The sequence below is a fragment of the Falco cherrug genome, chromosome 4, assembly GCF_023634085.1.
Source record: "Falco cherrug isolate bFalChe1 chromosome 4, bFalChe1.pri, whole genome shotgun sequence".
In the NCBI taxonomy this organism is placed as follows: domain Eukaryota; kingdom Metazoa; phylum Chordata; class Aves; order Falconiformes; family Falconidae; genus Falco; species Falco cherrug.
In genome coordinates, this window is record NC_073700.1 from 29,592,809 (window position 1) to 29,619,911 (window position 27,103).

Genomic DNA, 27,103 nt, shown 5'->3' on the forward strand with positions numbered 1-27,103 from the left:
CTCTCCCATTTAGCTTGACTACTGTTTTCAGTTTACATTATTTCTTAGACACTGCTGTGAAACTTCCTCTTAATTGGAGGCTATTGTGGGACTTGAAGATTTTTGTTTATTTGAAAAATATAGTACGGCTGAATTACCAGGACCTATTAATATATATGTAGTAATGACATATAATCGCCCACAACTCCCTTGAGATGGCTCTGGCACAACAACCCCATTTCATTTTCATGAAATAAAAAGCATCCAATTACCTAAACAACCACCTATTTCACATTAACTACACACCAATAATCAGTCAATTGGGGGAATGTTTATTTCTGTGGTACATCACGCCTCACATCCTCCTTGTCCTCTCTGGGTATACCTTTTTCCCTTCGCTGGGGGCTTTATTTGTAGGTGGGGTGGTAGATTTACATCTCCCCATAATTCCTTCGGTAAAACTGTTCAACATGTCTTCTATTTGTCCAACATGCTGTAAGCAATGTTGTTGCTTACTATTATGCTTCGTGAACTTGGGCCAGCAACCCAGCAGTACAGCCAGGCATATTTTTAAAGTGCTGCTGCATACCAATAAACAGACCCTCATACATATATTTTTTTTTTCCAAAAATGCAAGGAGCCCCATCTGTACTGTAAACGCATATGTACATTTTTCACTATAATGCAATCTGTCCAAAGTCATCCTTATTATGTGTGTGGGACATTGTCTCAGGAGCAGGGTGGCAGAGGCTTTCCAGGCTAGGTGACGGATAACGCACAGTACCCCACTGGGTTCCCTCTATTAATGCTCACTCTGCAAAAAGAAGCCTCAGGCACTGGGTCACAAAATGTTCCAGCATCTCCCAGGAGGTCAGTATTGAAAGATAAAGGCAGGCAGAGGCACGGCTTACATAAAGCGCAGGCTTGGCACGAATACTTTCACATCCAACTCGGAGATATTGCAGAGAGCTCAAACTTCCTTCCTTTTCTCTGAAGAAATCTCAATTTTTAGCCCTCAAAGAGCCAAGAGGGCGTGTGGAGTTCCTCAAAGGCACGAGCAGGATCTCGGGCACAGTCTGTGCTTCTGATCATTTCAGCAGCTGAAGGAGGCGCTACGCAACGCGGAGGGAAGCGAGCTGTTCACTGCTCAGCTGTACCGCTGCCGCGCTCCGGTGAGTGTTTGCCGTGGAAAGGTGCATGTCCGTCGGCATCGATGAAAGGGCAGTACAAGTAATGATCTTGGCCACTGCTACAGAAACTCCTTCCCCTCCCATGCTTTCCCTCATGGGGCACAAAGTAAAAGCAATTGCCAGAAATTTCCATCCGTCACCAAAATCCCTGCCTGGATCAGGGAAATAAGGAAGCAGCTGCAGTCTTTCAACTTTACTGCTGCACTTCCAGCTCAGGAAAATGGCCCTTGCAACGCACCATAAATATCAACAAGTCAAAGCAACCAAAAAATTGTTCCAGAACTATCAAGATTTCTCATTGTACCTACCTGCCACTGCACAAGGACAGATGAAGTCGTGTGGGGAGTTACCAACACGGAACTGGGTGGTTCACCTGGAACTAAATACGAAAGGTAGGTAAGCAAGTCTGTTACAGTCACAGGCTGGGGAACGGGCAGCTTTTCTTCACCAGGTTCTCCTTCCTCACTGCTGAAGAAAACCTTCTATCCCAGCTACCGTGTGGTGGGTCTCAAATGCCATGTGGTGGATATGAACATTGCCAGCCACTTCTCGTTCAGCTCTCGCTCTACCTATGGCCTTGGCAACTTGAGCAGGAATAAGAGAAAAAGCTGAGGGTGTAAATCTAGAGGAAGCTGCAGCGTGCCAGCTGCTCCCAAACAACTGGATACACACTTGAGGGGAAGCTGAACCACCTGTGTGTGTGCTTGGAAGCGCGAGCAAACCAATTCCAAAATTGCCATGATACTATTCCCACAGCTGGGGCAAGCCCACCTTGGTTTTAGGAGTCTGTGTGACATAGTCACAGATTATTTTAGTTGGGACACCTGGATCTGCCATGGGTTAAGCCGTGCCTGTGCCCATGGCCTGCAGCACATACACACAGGCTGCAGCAGCTCAAACACGGAGAAGGGAAGGCTTATCAGGAGCTGACAGCCCGCCGCAGTGCAATGCTCTAGTGGCAGCACCAGGTTTGCTCAGCAGAATAAAAGTGCAGTTTGTTATGGAGGTGAGAAGCTCTCACAATGTTTCCCTGCTGTAAGAGTCTAAGCACAACTCTGGATTCACCGTAGCTAAATTCAAAGAGAATTGAAAATAAAATTTTAAATTCTGAAACAGTGAGTCAGTGCTGTCTCATTAGTACCAGTTACAGCCCACACCAATACAGCAGACACTCTTCAGGAAGGTCAGGATGTCTTTAAAAGGCTGCCAGGCACATTATTCAAGTATTACGTGGGTTCTTGTTTAACTTAGGATACTCCTGAACTCTGTCCTCTGATTTCTAATTTCAAGATCACATTCTCTCAACATTCATTTGCAAAACTGTTTCCTATTTTTGTATCTCAGTGTCGTACTTAACTAGTCATTCCTTGAGCTGTATGAAATTCTGGCTGATTCCTAGCACCATATATACATACATATATAAATATGCACCCCAGTATTACCCCGTTTCCCAGGCTAAGAGTAAATACCGATGCTTTTTCACACTTTGCAGAGCTCCTTTCTCCATTCAAGACATCAGAGCTACTTCTGCATTCAGACATTGACTTTATACAATCAAGGAATTAGAAGCTGATCTCTAAGGCTAAAAATAAAAGCCTTGTCAATGTCATTCACAGTTTATTAGCCCTGATCTGCAGGATTAAATGTTCATGTTTCTAGGAGCTTCATATTCTTTCTTACTTACACCTCAGCAATTTTGCCATATTGCAGACTGATGTGGATGGTGAGTGAAAACAATTGAAGAAACTTCTTCAAAAGTATGTGTGGTTCTGCATTTATTTTTAATGATCTCTTGTAAATTATTCAATTTCTGCAAAGATAATGGTTAGTGCAAAGTTTGGAAGCCAATCAAATGGAGTTTAATTCCATTTTGAGACTCCTGAAAGAACGATTCATTATCAGAGGGCACAGCAGGACACTTAAGGCTGCCTGTTATTAATTCAGCCACATCTCATTACTACCTGTATCAATCTCCTATGAGCAAAACCACATTGGCTGTTCAATTTTCACTCCGCAGTCCCAGTGGAGAACACATTACAGCCGGTCCAGCAAACCCCAGAGCACTGGGGAGCGCCCATCCCACGGCGATGCGCCCCGTGTGCCTCTCCTCGTTGCTTACCGTCCTGCAGAGTTGTGACCGCCTCCGTCTCCGTGCTGAAGTCGCTGTCTCCGATGTCGTTGGTTGCTTTCACTCGCATTTTGTAAGAGGTGAAGGGGTTCAAGCTGTGGAATGTAAAAAAACCCAACACAGCTGAGGGATGAAATCTCCCCACATCATCACAACCTGCCCCAGAATGAGCCTCTGCAGAGACCCTGCCCCTTGGAACTGAAGTCATTGAGTGGTTTGTCTCTTCTCCATGTCGCCTCTTCCTTGCAGCATCCCACAGCTTCCCATGATGCAGGGGTGTTCGCGCCCTTGCTGCCACCAGTGTCTTCTCAGACTTCCACTGGCCTGAGCTCCTGAAAACACGCAGACTCACAGCTGAGTTGGGCTTCAGAAAACGCCCAGGACACTGCAGTTCACGGGAGCAGCTTGTGACTGGGGCTTGTTGGGAAGGACAAGATGAGAGCTGTGCATGGCTGGACAAAACCTGGCTTTCAAAGGTGCTTTGCCTGAGATAGCCTCAAACCAGCTCTGTGGGTCAGCTCATCCTCGGGGCATGGATGGGGATGAGAGGCAGGAGGAGGCAGGGAAGGTGCCCAGGGTCAGCCAGAGCCCAGCAGGCACTGGAATTCAGAGCACCAGCCTTCGGACTAATCCTCTAGACCATCCCGTTTGATCAGTGCATTTTATTCTTACTGAATTTCAAATTAATGCTATTACCTGGATGATTTAATAAAGACCCTAACAACAGGTTCCTTGCAGCTCTTTTCTCTGTGCAGTGCTTTAAGATCTGCAGAGAGTGATTTCCAGCTGACATAACCTTCGCAAAGGTTCTTCTGCCTTGGCTTGGCAGGGGAAGGTGTAGAGGAGGCTGCCTCTCAAGTCGCATGCAGAGGCTAGAAATGCAGAGCTGTAAGTTACAGGGGATTTAGCTAATTAATTGGTAGTGTCCAGCCATCAGCTGGCAGTTGTAACACCGACTACAATCCCAAGTAAAGTTACTTGTAAGGAATGATTAAACAGCAAGGGATAATGCGTTCTGAGGGACAGCACTCTTGCATCACGCACATGCTACTCTTCTGGATTTTCACAGGAAAATGCTTTTAGCCAGGGGGAGAAGAAATCTTTTCCACTAGTGCCACCCTATTAGGACACCATTACTTACCTACAGCAACTTGAATAACTTGAATCGTCTTTTCTTGATCTTTTGTTTTCAGTAATGCCAAGTCTAAATGACATATTTGGTTTCCTTGATTTTACAGGTTTTGACTAGAAAGATACCAGATATAATTTGGGGTGCGTATAACACCTCCAAGGTCAATGAATCAGGTCTATATTTGTCCCTGTAACTGTCAAATTGTCTTTTTTTCTGCACAATTAGATGAAAGGATAGCAATGTATCTGCATCTTCTAGCAGATGATCGGTGAGCTACCATACGCCATAGCTACTGATGTTCTTATAACAGACCTGAAAAATCCATATCTGAATGCTTTCCATACTTGACTCACCAAAAGCTCACAGCCTTTTGGAAATAATCTGATTTGTACAAGCTTGTCAACAGAGGAAATGGACAGCAAAACAAGTACCTTCTCACAGACATTCAATTGCTTTTGTAGATGTTACAAGGACTTTAACTACAACAGCAGCACTGAGGCTATAATGAAGCCTGAATAACAAAGTTTAAACATTCTGATCCTATCTATAAACTTCAGTATGGAAAATACAGATAAAAATGGTTCTCATTTCATCTGGAAAAACTTACGTAGAGATAACTGCAATGTAGCATTGAGAGTGGATTTTAACATCAGTCACTACTGAAAAGGATTTTTTAACTAGTTGTATTTTACAGAGCATTGTGTAGCTACATATGGTTTAGCCTGAGTAGCATTATCTACGGTGCTGAGCTTTCAGGAAGGGCTTCAAAAAGATACATTGCAATCCAACTTTAATTAGATTTATTGCATGACCTTCAGCAAATCTCTCAACTGCTGCTTGTAACACCACCTCTAAAATGGGAGCAGTGACCTCACTTAACCTCTCTCCCGTCAAAAGACTGTGAAGCTGAGTGATGCCTGCTTTGGTTTCCTAACTGTTGGAAGTGGGAAGTTTGGGAATTTCTATGCTAGCCTGGGATCATATGGTACCTTTCAATAATGCAGGACGTCGCCTCATGGCTGATGGAAGAGGAGTAGGTTTGCCAGTCTCCATTTGGCAGTTCTCGCACTTGTACTGTAAAATACCGTATTGGTGAAGATCCATCACTTCCCGGGACCCACTTCAACAGCAGACTCCGTGACGACACATCACTCTGGGGGGTCATCACCTGCCTGGGGGGTGCTGGTCGTTCTGCAATTAAACCATAATTCGGTACTTCTTTGAGAGGAAATTCAAGCTAACATGAAACGTGACAGCCTGATCAGATTTTCATAGGGGTAGCGCTATGGGAGACTGAACTTCGGGATCCGCCCCATGAAGAACACAAACCACCTCATTCCTTAACCTCCTACTGCAAAGAAGAGCAGAAACTCGATTCTTTTCTCCCTGCACAGGACACCATTGAATATACACCTTCCTACATCAAACCTGGGGGGGTGTGTCAGCCTGGTAGGTTACGGAAGAACCATTAGGACCAGCAGCCAAGCAAACCAAGGAAATCTTTAATGAAACTCAGCTATGCTTCTAGCTGCAATTGCTCTTTTGACAGAATTTGCCTGTAAACTAGTTCACTTTTTAACCTGTGCTTACTACTTGGTACCATGGGACTACGTTCTTTCTCTGTGTGCTGTGTAGCATCCTCTTCCACCAGCTGCTCCCCAGCTGAAGCATGAAGACGAGGAAGGGATGAGCTGGAACAGGCTGCTGTGCAGCAGAGTCCAAGCACACAACTTGCAGCCAATAATTCCTGTACCGGCTCTCTCTGGCCAGGGACTGGGAACCATCAGCAGCTCCTGCTGCTGCTTCCAAAGCCCAGCCTGGGGACAGTGCAGAGCTGGGGGTGAGCACCCACTGCAGTTCACTTCCAGAGCTCCCCAGTTCTTCCCTTCGTGCCCACTAACCCTGAACCTGCAAAACCTTGAGCCTGCAAAACCCAACCAGTGCCTGTGCTAAGGGAGATCTCTCCAGAGTAATTACCCGTACACCTTTTAGATGAGGCAGGGAATGGAAATGGAGGTATAAGCATGCTTGTCCCCAACTGTTTCAATATAGATCTCCTTTCCCGTCACTGTGTCTCCGCACTCCATCGATTTCAATAGAGAAACTCTATAGAGTGAGGAATAATTGTTTAATTGTTTATCATGAAGATTATTGATTCTGATTAAAATGTGTGGCATGTAATAAAGCAGAAATTGATTGGAGACACCGTAGTGACTTGCTTTTGAGAAGCAATTCAATTCAACTTCATCAGCACTTGTTTCCACGAACACACCTCCGCCTGCCCGATTCCTCACCGCTCCATAGGGCCAGCACTTCGCTGCCTTACCATAAAACCATTTCCTATATTTTTCGGCATTTCTCTGCAGCATGCTCTTGCTGACACCGGTGCCCAAAGATTTGTAAGCTATCAGCTGGAGGAAGCCCCTGGTGCCAGCAGCCTGCGAGCTGGAGTACAATGCAAAAGGTCAATGCCTTACACTGACAGGCTGAGACAGGTATTCAGGGTTATTCTATCAGAGGAAGCGAGTGTTGTGCAGGGATTTAATACTCTCTGCTGATAAGCTTTAACCAGCTTGCAGTTTTGGGCAGGTCAGATCTTGCAGTCAGTCCCCCATGACTGGGTTTCCTTCTGCTGCTAATGGGAGATCTTAAAATCTCTTGTATGGCAAGACATACTTCCTGACTGTTTGTACAAACCCATTAGTATAAAGAGCTTATTTATGGGAATTTAGCCATGAGCAAATGCTAAGGTGAGCGAATTGCACAGGAATGTAAGGCCAGGCCATGTGACTCAATGGACTACTTTTAATTTCTTGCCGCATTTACATTTTCTGACTCAGTTCTGCTCTGATCACTGGAGTTACTATTCTGAAGGGTAACACACTACTACGTAGATTCAAAGCACTACAGAAGAACCTCTGGAGGATACAGCTACAATGCAAGCCGAGATCTATAAATCACAGGTGTAATTGCAAAATGTAAAGATATATTGGGATTATCCAAGGAATATAAAAGGACAAGAGTGACTGATTTTGCTAATTTTTGAGGGAATTTTTGTGTCTGCCTACCTTAGTATCAAGGACTGCACAGAGTATTGAATGAATTTTTATTAACGGAAATCAAATATCTTTTCACTCTAGAATATTTATTGCCATGTACAGAAGTTTCAGGTTTGTTTGTTTATTCACTTGTTAGCAGAATAGCTGCGCTGGATAGATTTCTTTATCATCCCCTCATATCAATCTTGCTGATATGATATTACACAATTCTTCTCTCTACACTTTACATACGGGATCACTTCAGTTAATGCTCCCTGCCTTGGGACTCAGATCCATAGCATGCATAGAGATACAGCAGAGCCATCCATCAAAAAGAGAAAGGGTGCATCTCATACTATGGCTTGCCTATTCAAGATAACCCTAAAGCATCGATAGCAACAAGGGATCATTGTTCCCACAGCAGAGCTGGGAGTTCTGCCTTGAGCTATTGTGTATCCAGCAACAGCTTGTGCATGGTCTGTGAAATCCGAGCACATTTTATTGAAAAGGAGAGGCTCCAAGCTTTGAGTATTCACTTTATTGGGCATGGTGGGGCTTTTTGAAACTTCCATATGTTGGACTTTAAACTTCCACTCTGACAGCAATCAGACAGGGGTGGAAGATACCTTGAGCCGATAAATCTCTTTGATGGACAGTATCTTTAGCAGAGGCACTTTAAGTTTCCTAACACAGCTCTGGAAGTTGTTTCTCTGAGGACTGCACTGTTACACACTGGGAAGGCTGCACATGACCTAGAGAGCTATGCCAGTGAGAATTTTAACACCAAACAGGCCAGAAGTAGTTGAAGTGCACCCCACAGATCTTGTTGCCTGTTGTTGAACATCATAGACTCATAGGATGGTTTGGGTTGGAAGGGACCTTAAAGACCATTGAGTTCCAACGCCCCGCCATGGGCAGGGACACCTTCCACCAGCCCAGGTTGCCCCCAGCCCTGTCCAGCCTGGCCTTGAGCCCTGCCAGGGATGGGGCACCCACAGCTGCCCTGGGCACCCTGCCGCAGTGCCTCACCACCCTCACGGTAAAGAATTCAGGCCAATGCCCTCTCTTCTTAGAAGTGTTACAGGAAAATAATACGGAAGACATTATTATGTGGGCAAATCCTTACTCTTGTACTAAATGATTTGCAAGGTCTAGAAAGGAGTTAAAACAAGAGATTGCTTAGCAGGCATGTTTTAAGAACTGGAAATAAATGTAACTGGTTGTATTATAGTGCAAGACTTGGGCAAGAGCCAAGACCAGGCACGCAAGCACATGCAAAAGTGTTAACAATAGTTGAAAGACATCTGTGGAGGTCTGCCCTAGTTACCTGCTGAAGGGTGCTTCTCTCTGAACTGTGATTTTTATAAATCACAGAAGTTGCATACTTCTAATTTTTGAGAGAGAAGTTTTCTTAAAGATCAATATCCAGACAACTCAACAGATCCCAGCGGCACATGGCACACGATCCAGTGATGCTGGTAACGCTACCCTGGCTAGTTTTGACTTTGCCAGCTCAAGAGACCAGATACATGCTTTGCAGTGGAACATGGCATATAGTACAAGACCAGAAGAAAACCCACACTCCTATTCCTTACCACTATATTCTCTTTTAGCTCTGAATTATAAAAAAATAAAACCTTCATGCACAAGTAGAAAATATAATTTTTCTAACTGGCATCTCTAGGGATCTGTTCTAAGACTGGGGAATTGAGCAGTTACTTAAGCCAAAGCATTAAAAAAAACAAGTAATGATGCAGAGCAGATTCTGTAATACCTTATATACCTTTCATATTTTGACACATTTGGTATCTAAGCATCTGGTTTCATTTATACATGTGTAACTGGTGCTTTCTTCAAGTAGGTTCCCCACAGAACAGAACCTGACTGGAGATTCAGAATGCGAATAACCATTTTATGGCTGATGCAAGAGGCAGAAAAATTCTGAGCGATCCAGATGCAAACACTCTGCTCGAGTGTGTGGCAGTGAAAGGCCAGAGTATTTGCTAACACATTAGGTCAGGACTGAGGTACGATGGAGAAGCTGTGGAGAAATCCTGCAAGATCGCCACCTCTCATTTTGCATTCTCTAATCAATATAATTCATCCATCACTTACTTTCTTAAGATTGCAATCTTTCTAGAAAATGAGAGAGCTGAAAAAAGATCTGACTGCCGGAGGAGGCTGCGTATGGCCAATATAGCAGCTGATGGAAAAATCAATCTCCAACAGCCTGGCAGGTTAGAAGAACTGTGTCTCATAAAAGTCTGTCTTGCTCACCAGGTTTCTCAAATCATGATGGTTTGGGGCATGTTTATGGGGTGAGAGGGAGGAGCTGCACAGGCTGTAGCTTGTTATTAAAGCTCCCCTAAACGCAGCGCAGACTCCAATGCATGCAACAGCAAGTACCTCAACCTGTGGCTGCAAGCATTACCTCTTTTTTCTGTTGTGATCACTGTGGCTTCCAGAGGCTCCCCCCAGCCCTGCCTGGTCTTGGCAGATGTCCGGAAGATGTATGCTGACTCAGGGGTGAGATCCGTAGCAGTAAACTGCCTGACTGTTGAGCCAACCTCCACCGTCGTGAACTTGTTCGGGCTGCTGCTGGCCAGTCGGTAGGCAATCTGGTACCCTGAAGTCACAGCATCAATGAGAGAGAGAGAAAGGGTTAGGGTTTTCTTCCAGCAGAAGAGCACCAAAACTACTATTAGTTTAACATAATTGTTTCTCTGAGACCGGAATGAAGTAATTTACTTCCTTTAGTGTTATAAACCACTGCTACGCGGCAGTCCTCCCCCAGTCAGGTGCTGTACCTTATGAGGAAATCATACACAGCGGTGCACACAGGGGTCTGTTGAATATGATCTGCAATAAAGCTGATTGCACTTGCCATCCTTGATACCAATGTGATAGAAAACCAGTTTAATCCTTCCTGAGGATACTGGTACCTTTTCAGAAAGGCAAAGGAACAGACTCCGTGCAACTGATGTCACCTGGTTGAGCCAGTTCAAGCCGACACTCTCAGCTCTCAGCTTCCCCTGCCCCAGCACAGCCGCGCACAGGCACACGTGGACGCACACACGCCCGTGCTGCTCTGCCCTCTCACAGCTGCAGCACCGGCTCGAGCTAAAGGTTCTTCAGCTGCAGCACAGCTGGATTGCCCAAACCGTGCAGCCTTCATACCGCTCAAGTAAAGGCTTGCTCCTGCTTTTGCACTTGCCTTTCCCCAGCTCTCCCACTCCCCTGTAACTGCCCGGCGAGTGCTGACCCTTCTCCTCTTCTGCCATTCAACGTTGCTGCCCTTACCCACAGCCCAAAGCAGCAGCCCGCAAGCTGTGAGGTCCTGCCTCAACCATGCGGCACTTAATAATCAATTTTGTTGATGCCTGTAAGTGATAATCCCCAGTCCAACCTGCCTGACAATTAGGAGTTCACAGTTTAGCCTTATTATTAATGATTCAACTGTGCAAAGGAGGGCTTCCAGAGTTCTCACGCACCACTAGCAACAACTGTCCCCCGAAGAGGATCTGCCAAATGTTCAAACCCATTCTGTAAACCCAGCAATTTAATCAGGCTCTCACTTCTGGAGCTCAATGGTAACTTTCAGTCCAGCTGCTGACTTCCAAAATCAATTAATACCAGAACTGGTGTGGGGCTTTATTGCACAAGCTGAATACAGTTGTATGATTAAACGCTTCACGGAGTTAGACAGGGCAGAGGGCAGCCAACAAATCCAAATCAAACCAGCTGAAAACAAAACAGTCATGACATGATTCTGCCAACCCTCTGCTCATCTTCCCAATGACCGAAAGGGGTCTGCAGCACCTGAGACCATCTCTTTCTCTTGGAATTAATATCCCAGCTAGAGCCTGAACTCCCACCGCATTTTGGCTGTAACAAGAACAAGGGGAGCCAAATCCCGCGTGCTTCCTTGGTGAAGGTCAGTGCATGAATATGGAGGGTTTCATCTTACCTGTGGCTATTAGACAAAGTCAATGACATTTGTTTCCCACTGCGAATATGCCACATGCCCACTCACAGAGAAGGCAGAAACAGAGTTCCTGCACTCTCCTGAATGAATGCCATGCTTGCGTGTGGTGCACGTTGTCACAAACACTGGAATTAAATTGGGATACAGATGGTATTAATTTTGGTGTGCTGACTCACAGTGCTGTTGACTATGCACCAGAGTTCCCTTGTCCTTTTTTTTTCTTTGGCAGCTGCTAGGGGAGGTCGGGCAACAGCCAGAGCTGCCTCGCATAGAACGAATTTGATCACAGCAATACCTCAAAGGGTGAACTTGGCTTTTCTAAGCATCTGTGGCTTCAGACTGTGCTCCTGCAGGCTGAGGTTACAAACAGGTTTGGGAACAGAGTCGAGTCACTGCAGTGCCTTAATGTGCTCTGGGCACCCACATTTGAAGGTGAGCATCGTGAGCATCAGCAGCGAGAGGCTCCCGGCACCCCAGCGGGCTCAGCCCGCGCTGCCTGGGGTACCCTCGCACGCCGCGGCTGTCAGTTTGCTAGGCATATTCCTACAGCACCATTTCCACAGCCGGGTGGCTAGCGTTAGACTCCTTAAGGGCCCGAAGGAACATTGTAGGAGGAGTGGCTAAGGATTTGGGCTTGTCTAGGTTGGAAGAAAGGAGGCTGAGGAGCGGCTTCATTGCTCTCTGTAGCTTCCTGAGGAGGGGCTGTGGAGAGGGGGATGCTGAGCTCTTCTCCCTGGTATCCAGTGATAGGACACATGGGAATGGTCCAGAGCTGCACCAGGGCATGTTTAAACTGGACATTGGGAAGCACTGAGGGTGGTCAGACACTGGAACAGGCTTCCTAGAGAGGCAGCCAATGGCCTGAGCCTGCCAGTGTTTAAGAGGCATCTGCAGAACGCCTGTAACACCCCGCTTTAACGTGGCCAGGGCTACATGGTCACCGTCGGGCCCTTCCAACTGAAACAGCCTGTGCTACACCAATAAATAAAAAAGTGATTTTTTTGGAGCTCCTGAGCATGCTTAGATCCTAGTAAAGTCTTAGTGTCTTACACTTCGAACATTTTGATTTTTTCCACCTGCAAATACTTCCTTTTATCCACGGCACGAGCTCTCCCATTACTGGTCCAATACATTTCACGACAGTATTTCTGTACCTTTAATACTATAACACTTTGATCATTTTAAAGCCCACGGAAAGACAGATATCAACGGGGAGAAGTAACCGAGATACTACAATCATTTTTGTTTATACAGATATGAAGAATGTGGGAGTAAAAACCCCGGTGCAGGATCTCAATAAGGGGGAAAAACAGTCAAAGAAAAGCACTGGGGAATTTTTGCAGCAGCAGGAAACATGAAGGAAGAAATGACTAAGATGGCTAAAGAAGTTTGATAAAGGGACATAAGACGTAAAGAAAAAGACCTGGAGGGAAACAGAGAATATTAAAAGAATAGAAAAGTTGATTTATCTAGTTATTAAAAGATAAGTATGATATCTGGGACATATCCTTGTCAAACAATTTCCTCTCTTTTCTAAACCTTTGTAAAATATAAAGTGTAGTTAAAATGTAAGGAGGGAATAGAAAGATAACTATTTACTGCCAAATGGTGGTACTTGTGCTGGAAAGCCAATTACAAACACGTTCAGATTAGGCAAAGGAACACATACATATCTAGGCCATTGTAATAGGTTACACAAGAGTGGATCCTTGGCTAGTGTAGAAACTAATTTAGCCATGAGAAAGGAGAAATCACTTGTCACAGCCCGTCTCCCTGACAGGCTCCACAAATGCCCTTTCAATGCATCCCTGTGAAAGAGGGTATCAGCCCTCACTCTCCTCTCCTACGTCTGCCGCTTGGCTGATGATCTGGGTAAATATCTATTTTCCTGGATATCTCAGGCAGAGCTTACACAACCAGAGCCGTCACCTTCACAGATTTCCTCAGAAACTTGACACTTTCCTCGGTCTAATTTGAAGGTACATATCCAAGCTCTGCACCTGAACTCAGCTCACTCCCATTGCTACCTACAACCCACCTGAGAGACAGCCAGTATCTTAATTTTGATCCCCTACATCACCTTCTCCTATTCGATGTTTTGGATCAGCCAGGATACATAGCACCATAAAAAGCATCACTTTTCTTTTTTCTGAGTGGCACAGAAGACACAGTATTTAAACTACAGCTTGGATAATAATCAGGGTTAATGCAAGATCAAAAAGATAAATTTATTAAGTTGATGAATTTTAGCAACAAGGGATGGAAGAAGACAGGAAATGTTAAGTGAAATCAAATGAGGCAAATCAATAGAGGTAAATGGAAAGTGTTCAAAGAGAAATTAACGTATGCTCGAGGGCTATAAGAGGCAATAGCTACAATTGCTGCAGTGAAGGAATAAGGAAGTTTCCTTCCTTGACTAGATTATGACGATAAGATGATGCAGATATAGTAAAAAAAAATAATCAAATATTCTTAAAGAAAGTAAAATCTTTAAAAGGTGATCAGAGCAAACGTTTTTAGGAAAGGAGTATCTTACAGCATATGAACCATCTGGAAGGTCAGTGAGAAGAATTCATTTTGTTTTCTTAATTTTATTCCCATATCGCGTTATATCCCAAACCTCTTCTGCTGTTGGGAGTTCTGCTGTTCACAGGCTACAACAGCATTAAAAAAGCCCTGAAAGATCAACTCTTCAGGAGTTTATTTATTCATTGAAACTAGGCTTATTTCTTGCATTAGCATATTTTCAAGTATTTTTTGCACAACTGCAAGCAGTTTCATGAGCTACGCTTTCTGAACTCAATAAATGGCAACAGTCTGAACCGCCTGTTAAATGTTAGGTCATTGTAACACAACCAGTGGATTCCCCAAAGCAAACAGGCAGGAAGATGACAACACACCATGAATATAAAAAAGCTTTCAAGCTCATCACCATACAAAACCCTTCAGAACTGACAGCACCCATTCATGCAGGCCATGGTGCAGCAGAGATACAAACACTTATTAATTTGTCACAGAACTTAGGGAAAGCCAAATGATACTGGGAGGTGACGGGCTGCCCAGTGGAGCAGCAATCCAGTTTGTTGATTTTGCTGCTTATCTGATTAAGGGCCAGTGGGTGTGCAAAGGCAGCGTAGGATCAAAATATGAATTTGCAAACGTGGATTACTTTCAATTTTGGTTCTAATTCTCAGTGCAGTTCTTACACTCTTTTGCAATAAGCTTCAGGTAAACGCTAAATACAAGGACACCATGAGAAACACTAACCAGGGCCTGGAAGGATGCAGGGTGGGCTCTCATTTTCAGGGAAGCTCATAGCTAGAGGTGTACGTACGCACATCAATGCATCATTTTTCCTCAACAGCATTTGAAGGAACTGTGTTGGGTGATAGCTGAACACAGCGCAGAAAAGAAGACAGAGTGAAGCCTCAGATGGTTAGCATAACATTCCCAAAAGGAGAAATGGAAATATCTAGCAGTCTTCCGCAGTAAAATATTTAAACAAACAAACAAGTGGTTTTCCTTTTGGTGCCTGCCAGTATTTCATCCTGCTAATCTCTCTCTGAAATGCTAGAACATGTTTTGATATAGATTACAAAAATGTTAGCTGCAAAGGTGCTTGTATACTCGGAAGACAAAGCTAGCAGAGCAGGAACATTAGTTCAAAGGCTCCGAATGTAAGTTCTCTTGCAAAGCAAGTGTTTTTCCTTTCCAACCCCACCAGTGAATAGAAGGGCACTGTGCAAAATCACATTAACTTATTAATTTCAACAACACTACTTCAGTGCACTTGACTGTGGGGGTTACGGTGGTGTTTTGAAAGTTCATTACAGTAATGAGATCTAAAAGGTGAACAGGAAAAAAACCAACCTCGCAACCTTTACTTCAAATGCTACACATTGTTTTTTATCTATTTTTGGAGCAGACGTCACTTCTTAGGAAAGATCACAGAAGTATCCAACGTGAGTAATTTTTACTTTTTCTCTCTGACATTGGCGGCTTCCATGAAGCTCAATATTTCTACTATTGAAAAATGAAAGAGTAAGAACTGTTGAATAAAGACAATGGACTTCAAAAGAGGTGGACTGGGGGAACTGGCAGGTAACACCCCCCTGGGAAGGAATTATAAGGGAAAAAGGAATTCAGGTTAGCTGGCAGTTTTAAAAGAGACAAAATTGGTACAACTATCCCAACGCAGACCAAAGATGTTAAGAGGCCAGTGTGTTTGCATTCAGAGCTTACTAATGACCTGAAAATCAAAACTGAATCTGACAAAACGTTGAAACGGGACACATGTCTAAAGGAGCGTATAAATAGGCAGCACAAGCATGTAGGGACAAAATCCGAATGGCTCAAGTGCAAAGTGAGTTGTAACTTAAAGGGCATCAAAGACAATGAGAAAGATTTTATAAATACATCAGAAATCAGAGAGACAGAAGGAGGACAAGTCAACTAGTGGGAAGAAAAGAAGAGCGCAAGACAGGCAAGACAGAAAAGAACGGAAGGCTGATACCTCCGCTGCTTCATTTACACACACACACACACACACACAAAAGTTGATGCTGACTAGATTCTTAAGGTAAATTAAAGTGACAACAACATAAGCAGGGATGTAGGCTAGAATAGAGAACAGCTTAACGAATACTTAGTTAAGCTAGATGTAATCAAGTCAGAAAGGCCCGATGAAATGTGCCCCGCAGTGCTCATCTAACTAGCTGAAGCCGTCTCTGAATAATTAGCGATTATCTTCAAGAACTTTTGAAGGATAGGTGACATCCCAGAACGCTACAGAAAGGCAAGCAGAGTATCCCATATTTTAAAATGCAGAAAGACCGCCCAGAGGAATTATGGACAAATCAGACTAAACTTCAATACCCAGAAAGATCCTGGGAAAAAAATATGAGTCAACATAAAGTGCCAAGGAACAGCCAATATGTATTTGTCTGGAGCAAATAACAAATATCAAATAATCTGTTTTCCATTTTGACAATGTAATTGGCCAGGTGGGAAGAGTAGATACGACATCAAGTAAGGCTTTAGTGTGGTTGCACACAGCCCCACCAAAAGCAAAAAAAAAAAGAAACAGAATCTAAGAGAAATACTACACATTTTGACATGAACACTTTCAGAAAAAAAAAAAGTCAGAACGTTGTTATCAATAGTTTGCTAACAAACTGGGAGGACATACTAAGCAAGCTCTCATGAGACCTCATGAATGAGTCTGGTTCTGTTCAATACTTTCATTAATGATCTGGCTGATAGAATTGCCAGTCTACTTGCAAACTCCAAAAATGAAACCAAATTGTGAGTGGCTGTGTGCACTTTAGAGGACAAGAGTGTAATTTAAAGTGATCTTGATAATGAGGAGAGATGGTCTGGAATCAGTAAGATGAAATTCAATAAAGGAACCTGCCAATTATCACACTTACAAAGAAAAAGCTTCAGGTACATATAAAAGAGGGATTGACTGACCTGGAAGTGTTCTGCAGTAAAAGGGTAAGAATTAATAGCGGGTCATAAACCTACTTAGCTACACCACCAGTGCCGCAAAAAAGTCGAGTCAGGACAGCAGCAAGTATCCTGGGACATGTTACCGGGATGTGATGGTGCAAGGCATCAGAAACAGCAGACCACAGGCTGAGCATCCAAGCATTCCTTAAGGGACAATTTCCCCTTCCCTCCCAACCCTGCGTTTTTGTGATTTTATCATCAACATAGCAGGAATGAGTAAGAACCAGCTGAGAAGGGGATACACTGCACAAAGCGCTCTGCAAAGACAGCACAGAAGAGAGCTCCTACTCCACCAAGTTTGCAACTTCAGCAACTAAGGCTGACAAAGTGCAGCAACATGAGACATTGGAACACAGTTGGGAAAGCAAAACCTCCTTTGTATTTTCTCATCATTTCTATCAAATGATTTTTTTTTTCCTTAACCACATCCTGTGATTCAAATCCCAGTATCTACTGAGAGCAAGTTCTAGGACACGCAGTTCCTTAAAAAAAGCAACAAATCAAACCCACAAGACAACCTGGAAGCCAAGCTTCCCTGAGCTGCAGAGAAACCCTGTGTGGATCTGTCTCTGACAGCTAATGGCTGCCAAACTTCACACAGGCTCGTTCTTGTGCTCAGAAAATCCCTGCAGCATCTGCCTTCGGGTCCCATTTGATGATATCCCTGCATCGCCAGGATCACTTTGGGAAACTACACACCTAAGCAAATACTGTGAGTTCTTGACTGAAGATTTAAATGCAATGCAAGACCGGTCCTTTATTTAAAGGGATGACACTGAGGCAGGCAGGCACCCTCCACCCAGCAATGGAGGCTTTAGGAAATACTGCTAAAGGTCTACACGCAAGGCTGAGCGGTGGCGGTGAAACCAGAAGCAGAAAGGCCTGGCAGACTGAGAACTGAAAAAAAACAAAACAAAAAACCCAACCCAAAAGCTTTTGCCTCAGTTTTCGGAATTGAGACACAAATCTTTACTCACCAGCTGGAACGACTGTAAAATGTGTTTAACATCAGCAGAGAACACAAAATTGCTGGGTAACTATTAGCTACTTTAATTTTAGAGGCAGGAATGGATCCTTAGGTTGTAAAATTCTTCACGTTTTAAGTACAAGTAGTGGCTGGTGTCCACAATTGCAAAGGCAGCCCAAGAGTTATGGGAGCAGGAAGGTAAGAAGGTTTTCCACAAATTCCTGTCATGCCGTGCTGCCTCTGTCTCCCTTGATGAAAGCCAAATATGAGTTAACTCCCTGTGACCTGTCAGCCAGTATTATGCAAAGGAAGCAATAAAAAGGAAGCAAAGATGAAACCGAAACAGCAGGTGTGCCGGCAAAAGCGAGCGGAGGGAAGGAGGGGAAAATCCAGCTCTCCCTCGCTGCAGCTCCACAGGCAGTTTGCCCAGCAGCCAGCCAAATGGGTTACAAACCCAAATGCAGATGGGAAGAGAGACAACAATTCGAACAGTGCCATGAATGACATGTAATTCTGGCTCAGGAAAACACACCGTGGAGCCGGGCAGACTCCCGGTACCACGTCTGTCAGCTGACACCAACATCTCTTCTTTTCTTTAGCCACAGATTTGCTTATGTGTGCTTTCTAATCCAATGTGCAAGGGGAAGGAAAACCCAACAGCTGGAGCTTGCTGTGATCCCCAGCCCTCACCTCCCAGCCCTGCGTTTGCTGCTCTGTCTTACCCAGAATAATCCCATTGGGCTCCTCTGGCGGCTGCCAAACGATCCGTACGGATGTCAGCCTCACCTCGGGGAACACCAGCCTCACGGGCGGCCCGGGGGCTGGAAAGAAAAACAGAAATCAGATCGTGCTAGCATGCATGGCATGTCAGAGGAGGAATTGCAAGTTTTCTGCTCCCCTTGCAGAGAAGGCAGCCGGGGCTGTATCCCACCACCAGCTGCAGATGGTGGGGAGCCCCTATGTATGCACATCATATACATTTATTCTGAGGAATCCTGTCCATGGCCAAATGCCTCCAGCACCCACAGACAACAAACATGACACAGAACCAGTGCACCCTACAGTGTCTTACCCACACCTGTGGAACGTTTAGCAGGATGCTGTGACAAAGGAGCTCTGACCTCTGCGAGAGTTACCCCCACCTCCACAGCCAAGGGGTCCCTGCCAACAGCTGCATCACCACTGGGTAACGCCACATACTGTGGAGCAAGTCACTGAGTTGCCTTTACAGAGAGCTATGTGTCAGCTTAATCCACTTCATACTTGTTGGAATTCAGTAGTATCTCCTCCCCACACCATCAGCACCAGCTTTGAACTGCCTTCTGATTTTACATTCTGATTTTACATGTGCATTTTAAAGACCCGGGTCTGAGCAGGAGAACCGGAGGCAGGTGAGATGCACATTAACACCGACGGCTGGTGGCTGTGCTGACCATCCCAGGTTCGTGAGGTGAGGAGATGCTAATTCATACATTAGTAGCTGCAAAATTTCCCCTTCAGCACAAATTCCACCTGCATTACCCCTGATGATACTTTTAATTAAGTTGCGCCCAGAGGAGACACAACATATTTATGTCAGGGGTATAGAGATGGAAGAACAATTTGTACCATTTGCCAACATGCACTTACGGAGGAAACTGCTATAATGGGGTTATCAAAAACAAACAGTTTTAAATATTTCTCATTATAGTTCGATATGTACATTTCAGTGAGCGCTGCTTCTCTCCCTGCAGAGTTCTGTAACAGTAATTTCTCTTTGTTTCCTTTCAGAGAAAAGCCAAGTCCCCACGCAGGCAGTATGCTGAAAAAACATCTAAAAAACATCAGGGAGCTGCTGTCCCTGATCCTGCACGCTCCTGCTCCGTCCCTGCACTCCGCAGAAAATGTCTTGGTAAGCCTCAAGCCTGAATGTGTCCTCAGCCCAGCCAAATTACCTTAATGAAGTTGCTTTTAGAAACCAGTACTTATTCCATCACTATTGTGAAAAGATTTTGATGAAAAAGAGAGAGAGGTTTTCTTGTTCATCTTCACCGGCAGCAATAAACAGACGCCTCTCACACTGATATTAACATTCATTTACTACTGAAAAGATAATGGAACTAAAAGTAACTTGAGCATCTGCAAAGCCAAAAATATTTTAAGAGTGGAACTAAACTTCTGCAAGAGTCCCTCAGCAGGAATGCTGCCACCACACCGATGTGGTCAGACAGCACCAGGGCAAGGGGTTGCCTTCAACACACCGAGCTGCACCCCGGAGTCCCTGAGCTCATGGGAAGTGCTGGAGGCAGTTGCAAAAGGAAGCTGGTAGGAATATTTTCCAGGGCCAATGCCTCCTTTTCAGGAGGAAAAAAAAAAAAAAGAGAGAGAATGGATTACTGAAGTTGTAAATACCATATCTCTCCTTCAGTCCAATCAGACTCAATTTGTTTATTGCTTTCAATTGCAGCACTCTTATTTTTTTTTTTTGAGAATGATTGAACTTCAATAGGAATTTATAATTGGCCTTTAAAAAATGTCTTCAATAGAAATTGTCTACACCAAGCTTCAGAGTACAATTTTAGATTTTTTTTTTCCCCCTCTTCATCAGCTGTGGGGAAAGATGAAACAGAGGACTCTGGTTTTCTGTGTTTTTGCCAAATCCTCAGCCCACGATCGATGGAGTAGTGCTGAGTGATACTAGCTAGGCACCCAAGTCCTTCATTGGAAAAAAAAAAAATTTAAAAAATTCCAAATAGCCCACACTTGCATCACTGAGAGAAAGCACTGATAAAAGGTTGGCTCAAATAAGATACTTATTTTGGTAACCTTTAAACTTACCATCATCCTTGGTTCTTTCTATGACTGCCGGAGAGCTGGGGACCCCATCTCCGATACGAGTGAATGCCAGCACCTGGATCTCGTAGAGCACGTATTTGCGCAAGGCAGAGAGCAGGAAGGACTGAGTGTGGTTACCTCTCACTATTTGGCTCTTTGGTTCTGAGTCTAAATCTTTTGCTTTGAAAAGTATCTGCAGAATAAATCAATATGAAATGTAGAAAGAAAAGGATTGTTACATGTGGGCTGAAAAGAGGGGGACACATTTTAGATTCTTCCTTTTCACAAAATAGAAAATGAGGTTATATTCACCAATCACCCCTTCCAAACACAGCACGCTTCCTATATCCTCTGTAGCTGACATGAATAATATAACTATCCAGCAGGTGAATAATAAATAGCAAATGCAAAACCATATCCATGTAACGTATTAAAGATTAAATGAGCATGAAACTCCAGCTGCATACCTTGTAACCCAGGATCAGACCATTCTGCTCGGACTCCGGGACTGTGGCCCATGTCAGAAGGATCTGGGTGGAACTCACGGCTTCAGCAGAGACGTTCTCAGGAGGAGCAGAGGGAACTGGAATGACATGGCATCACCAAAAAGCAGAAATAGGTGAGACATACCAGATCATTTTGCTCCATCTCCCTATCTGCTTGGGATTATTCCAGGATCCCATAGAAGAGTATTCCAATCAAAAGGATGGAACAGGTTCCCGGCAACCCCTTCCTCTTGTATTCATCCTACATCATCTTTCTATTTCAGCCTGCTTCACAGTTTCTTGCCAGTTCATCTTAGAAATCACAATGTTTGTAAAGAGCTAAACATTTAATACTAACCAGTGTCTACAGATAAGACAGTAAATACAGTCAGATATGAATAAATTTCAAGTTCTATATATCTGCAGTAATTAGAATTAAGTTTAAATTGCTGGACTTCTACAGAAGTCTATCTCCTAGTATTTCTTTCACATACATTTTATTTCCCTGTGCCAAAAGCGAGAAATCTTTATGAATGGGAGTTTATCTTACGGTACGATCTGTTCGAACAAGAAGTTTTACACCCCCCTGGCTTCCTATATTATCTGAAAGGGAATTATAGCATCTTGTCTAGAGTTAGCAATAATTTCAACGACTGGATTGCACTCCCAGTTCAGTAAGAAGTTCTTTAACCTCTAAGCCTTTTGATTATGTGATAGTGCTCAACATTTGCAATACATCAATTATAGACGGATACATTAATGCAAGGTGTATTTTCAGGGACTGATACAGTGTAACTGAAAGATATGCCTATTTCATTTATGTTGCAAAATTGGCTCTTATGAAACTAGAAACATCATTAGAACGGATGGCACAGGAACACTGTAATTTTCTCTGACTCGAGAGAAAAGCAAACTTGCATTTTCTCATGCCATTAAAACTCTAACTGATGCAGAACCACCACACAACTGCAGGCTTTTGTAGGCAAGCTTAATAGCATGCCATGTTACACAAGCAGAATTTGAGGCTATTTTTAAGAGTTCACATTTTATGCTGCCCTTTTGCATTTATTTTATCCCCCCCCCCCCTTCCTCCGTGGCATTTCCAACATCTGAAGGGTACAGCCTGCTTTAAAGCATGATCCACCTGTCAGACCTCAAGAGAACATTCCCCAAGTTATGTTACACAAGCACTTATGGACAGTAAGGCTTGATTAGGTCCTGAATACATCACAAAAAGGAGCACAAATCTCTGCCAAAAGTAATGCTTTCCTGGCTGTCCGAATGAAAGAACAGATCTGCTGTTTTGAAGGAGAGCTCCTGAAGCTCCTAGCAACACGAACGAGATAATGAATATGACACCAGAATTAATACAAATTAAAAAAAAATTCACACACACACCACCCTTGTGCACTCAAGGTTAACCACAAAGACAGTAATTTCTGAAACAATTTCTCTGCTACCAGTTATGTGGGACATGAAAAACAGAGCATCATCACACAAAACTGCAGTGGACTAAAAATCTAATTTTTTTTTCCCCTCCAATGCTGAAGTGCCTTTTTTTTTTTTTTCTTTTTCCCAAATTTTCTGCTAGATTTATCCCCCACAAGGATATAATTATGTTAAAGGAAAATAGATTGCCAGGAGCCATGAATGTCTTTGGATAGCTGCCATAACTTTATCTGTAGATCTTCACAAAGCTACTCCCACATGAATCACTTCTGGAGAGAGAAAGGGTGGAGGTGGGTTGCAGGAAACCAGGATGCGTAGAGGAAAGGAGCCCTTTCCAGCCACATTTTTTATCTGGTTTGAAGCCTTTCAAGAGAGAAAAAGTTTGTTTGTTTTACAAATATTTCTTTTCCTCTTTGATCAACAGCCATGAGTTTTCCCGAATTGACAGAAGGTGGAAGCTGCGCCCAGGCTGGCCCTGAGCGTATGCCTGCTCTGCGGTGTGTGCACCACCCCGCTGCTGGCGGGGGGACTTGGGAGCTAACGAAGGAGGGAATGGTCTATCCCAAGATTGATGAGCCCAGGTTCCTCTTAATTCCCAGTGACAGCCAGAGCAGCTAAATGTCCTCTCTCGCTGGAAAGGAATCCAAGTCCAATGCCTAAATGGCAAAAAATACTTGCGTTCCTTGAGCGTGCTTTAATTCGCCAGTTCTCATATTAGTGTTGAGAATTTTATTCTAATGGGGCTGGATGAATTCAAGATCTGCAAGTGATACTGTGGATCTTATCGTTGCCAGTCTGTCATCGAGTAACAGACTTTAATCGACCTTTTAAGAATGAACTGAAATGTAACCTTCACTTCTCTGACCCCTTCTCCTCTCTCAGGATACCTTGATTCAAAGAAATTATAGTTTGCTAAGACTAATTACTGGCTTGAGTGAGGCAATAGATCCCTTTTTCCTCTGCAAGCTCCCTTCCCTAATGCTGGTGTCCTTAACTGTTGCACTGAAGACTTTGTTATAAGCTCTAAAGCCACATTCTCATTAGTAGCCAGCAAGAAGAGCACAGAAGCCAAGCAAGAGTGTCCAAAAAAATCTCAGAGCTTTAACAAAATGAACCGGAAACACTGGAACTAAATGACGAGCTAATCCAGCAAACTGCCAGCTGCATGATGTACTTCGGAAGATCAAACGCAGGAAATTATACAGCTACTGGCACTTTGCACTGGAACTTCAATAAGAACTCAAGTTTTTAAGGTTATCCATGTTGGCGTCTAAGATCATGCATCCTCTTTCTACATCTGACAGAGCCACATTTGATTTATAGCAAATGATGCTGGTTTTATGTCTCTAATTGGGCCAAAAGGAGCTTTTAATAAGCTAGCCTGTATTCTGGCTTTCTAAGAAAGCTAGATAGTGGGATGCAGTAGTTCTCTCCACTTTTGCAGCTCATTTTGGCTCAACATCCATCACTGGTTTTTCAAAGTAAAAATGTAAGTGGTGTATTGTACCTCTGACGTCAATTAGGAAGTGCCAATTTAGAGCAACGGTCACGGCAAAAGCAGCATAGCTGCAGTCCGCAACCACTGCCTATAAAACTGGGTCCCACAGGCCAAATCTTCAGCTTGCAGAAACTGACAAATCCCCACAGGGACACCGGACCACAACATGTGAATTATCAGGTGATGCTTCATCACCCCACACAGTAAGTGCTTCATGAAGGTCAGCCTCTGAAGCATTGGGAGGCTGAGCCTTGCCATAGATATGCGAACACACTATTATTTTGCAAGACAAGCATACACATTCATGTAGGTAAATATTAGAAGCCCCAAAAATATTAAGGCACTGTGTTAAGTGTATTTGAGATAAATTGTTTGTAGCTAAAACAAACCAGCCCTGTCAAGGTGGTTCTTATACATTAGAGGTCTTTCGCATTTTCGTGCTTTCTCTGTATTGTATCTACTACCATTGTCAATTTATTGAGTGGAAACTGAGCTTGTTACTCTGCAGTTATTTTACACTGTAAAATTTAATGAGTTATTTAATTTCTAACATTATAAAAACATTTTGGACGGATAAAACCTGTCCTGTTTAAAAATCCTAATTCATCCCCCTCCATCTTCAGCTGCTTGCAACCCTACCCCAGATTTTCATTTTAGGGTTTCCCAACCGTTTTTCAAGCCTGGGTTACCAAAACCTATAGCACTAGTTATTTTCTCATAGTTTCTTTGGTTTCAATATATTTTATAGTCAAGCGCTCCAGAAACTGGCGCATACCTGTAATGGCATGCTCCTTTATTGTTATAGCATGTGTGCTCAGCTATTAGTGATATGATTGCATATCCTAGAATAAACAGCAGTGCTCCAGTACAGCTTTATTTTCAATAAAGATTTTGGACTCCAGTGGCCGCACTGGCATTAGGTACCATGAGCTGATTTAGTGCCTGGGCTCTGCCTTCCCAGGCTCCTTGGACCATGTAAACCACAGAACCGTGAGTTCTGCCAAGGAATCACCATGTGATCCTGGCCAAGGTACCTCTGGCCAGCTGCGAGGGATATTTACGATCTGCAGCAGCAGGCAAAATCAACTTCCCTAAGACACTATCTACAAAACGAAAAAAAAAATATTTAGGACACTTTAAAGTACTTGGAAAACATAAGCGATAAACAGAATTATTCTTATAGTTCAGAAGACAGACCTAAAAATGCTCTGACCTTTCTCTCTGGCTTTAGATATCTTTTATTTGCATTTTAACCCCATTTGACTGTGCACACAGGTTAGCTACAGATTCCCTGAAGTTCTCTCACGCAGCTTGCCGCTATGCCAGCGCTTCTTGTGTATTCTAAATCAGAGAAGATACAGCCAAAAGCCTGAGCCCTGACTTGTTCTGTTCAAGAAATCAGATGTTCGTATCAAAGAAAACACATGGAAAAAAACAAATGAGTCCTTATGGCCTAGATCACAGCTTTGTGTTATTTTGATCCCAGTTTCTGTGTGCCTCCTACAATCAGTTTCAAGTCAACCTCCTTTTAATACTGCAAGAGAAAATGCCAAATACACACGTAACCTCTGATCTTTAGATGCTGAGCAAGAGCTCTATAATCCTGAGGTTTTATGAAATCACTTAATCTTAGTATTTACTACATCTCAAAAGAAGTGTTTGAAGAACAGCAGAAAGGAGAAAGTGGAGAACGTGGTATCTTTTTATTGTGATACGGAACGCTTCAAAACTATTTTGGCTGGCTCATGCTATCTCTAACTCCAGCGCAAACATGCCTTGTTTAAAATAATGCCGACAATAGCTTTCCAATTACTACTTCCCAAAAAGCAGCACTTTAATGGAGGGGGATGACTTTGTTTAGCCTTCTCCTTGGCTAGTTCAAAGCATAGTTATCTGAACAAGCAGACCAAATCCTGCTGTGCACAGCACGTTCACGCTTTCCACCAAGTAGTGCTGCGTGGTACAGAGTGCACAGACACGGATACGTGCATCTGTAAGTGCAGGGTATGCATAGGATTAAATTCCAAAACATTTTTAATGAAGAAAAATAGGAAAAATGAGTAAGAAAAAATATCAGTGTTGAACTTTGCATAAATGCAGGTCACAAAGAGCTTTTATTATTAAACTTTTAAACTATAAATGTAATCAATTTTGTTATTCACTTGCAATATGGATTTTAGTGTATCAGGTGCATGTATGGTATGTTTAGAAATAGGTTTTGTGGAAATTAGCAGCTAGAGAGCAGCTTTTCAAGTTCTGTCTTCACTGTTTTTACTAACAATAATTCACCGTTAACAATATGCTAATATGCTAACAATATTCACAAAATAATACTTGTGTATTATTTTCAAACGTTGTTGCCTGAGATTGAGGGTTTCCTTCTATTTGAAGCCTCTGTGCTAATATGGGCAATTCAGCTAGACAATACGTACTTGTGCTCTAGGTCTATATGCAGGTTATGTCTATATAGCCTTGTACACACAATTTGAAAAGGCAGTTTTGAAAACGTGTCATCAAAAGCTCAGATAATTATTTTATTTCTACAGGGCTAATCAGCTCTCTTAAAATGACTTGTGCCCTTTTAGAAATATTTGGTGCTTGAAATTAAATTTCAGGTAACCACAACTAGTGAGAAAATCCTCCTGACCCTGCAAGTACAAAGGGACAGGGGGAGAATGAGGGGCAAGGGGGTGCTGGGGCAGGGGAGAGGAAGCATGAGAGACCTGCTCAGCCAGAGAAGGCTGCATGCAAACGCCTTGTGTTGTCCATGCTGCTGCCAAACAAGGGCAGGAATGGGGAGAGGTTGTTTTGTTTGCTTTAAATAAATAACCTGCAGGTTTATGCATGAAAGCAGAGTAGGAATAAAATAAGTAACTCCCTCGAACGTCTATATGTCTTTTTGCCTTCAGTGCATCTAGAGATGTTTT

The 27,103-nt window shown here is 43.4% G+C and overlaps 1 protein-coding gene across 4 annotated transcripts in view; it reads right to left on the bottom strand.

Annotated features, from left to right (window-relative positions):
* Positions 1-27,103, bottom strand: part of SDK1 (sidekick cell adhesion molecule 1) — a 412,574-nt gene that overhangs the window by 56,530 nt on the left and 328,941 nt on the right. For all 4 annotated transcript variants that reach the window (XM_055708535.1, XM_055708536.1, XM_055708537.1 and 1 more), the window contains 7 exons: positions 21,212-21,327; positions 20,748-20,937; positions 18,653-18,751; positions 9,899-10,093; positions 5,419-5,620; positions 3,289-3,392; positions 1,478-1,548 (listed from right to left, as the gene is read on the bottom strand). In XM_055708535.1, the coding sequence (XP_055564510.1) occupies positions 1,478-1,548; positions 3,289-3,392; positions 5,419-5,620; positions 9,899-10,093; positions 18,653-18,751; positions 20,748-20,937; positions 21,212-21,327 (977 nt within the window). The remainder of the gene's footprint in view (positions 1-1,477; positions 1,549-3,288; positions 3,393-5,418; positions 5,621-9,898; positions 10,094-18,652; positions 18,752-20,747; positions 20,938-21,211; positions 21,328-27,103) is intronic.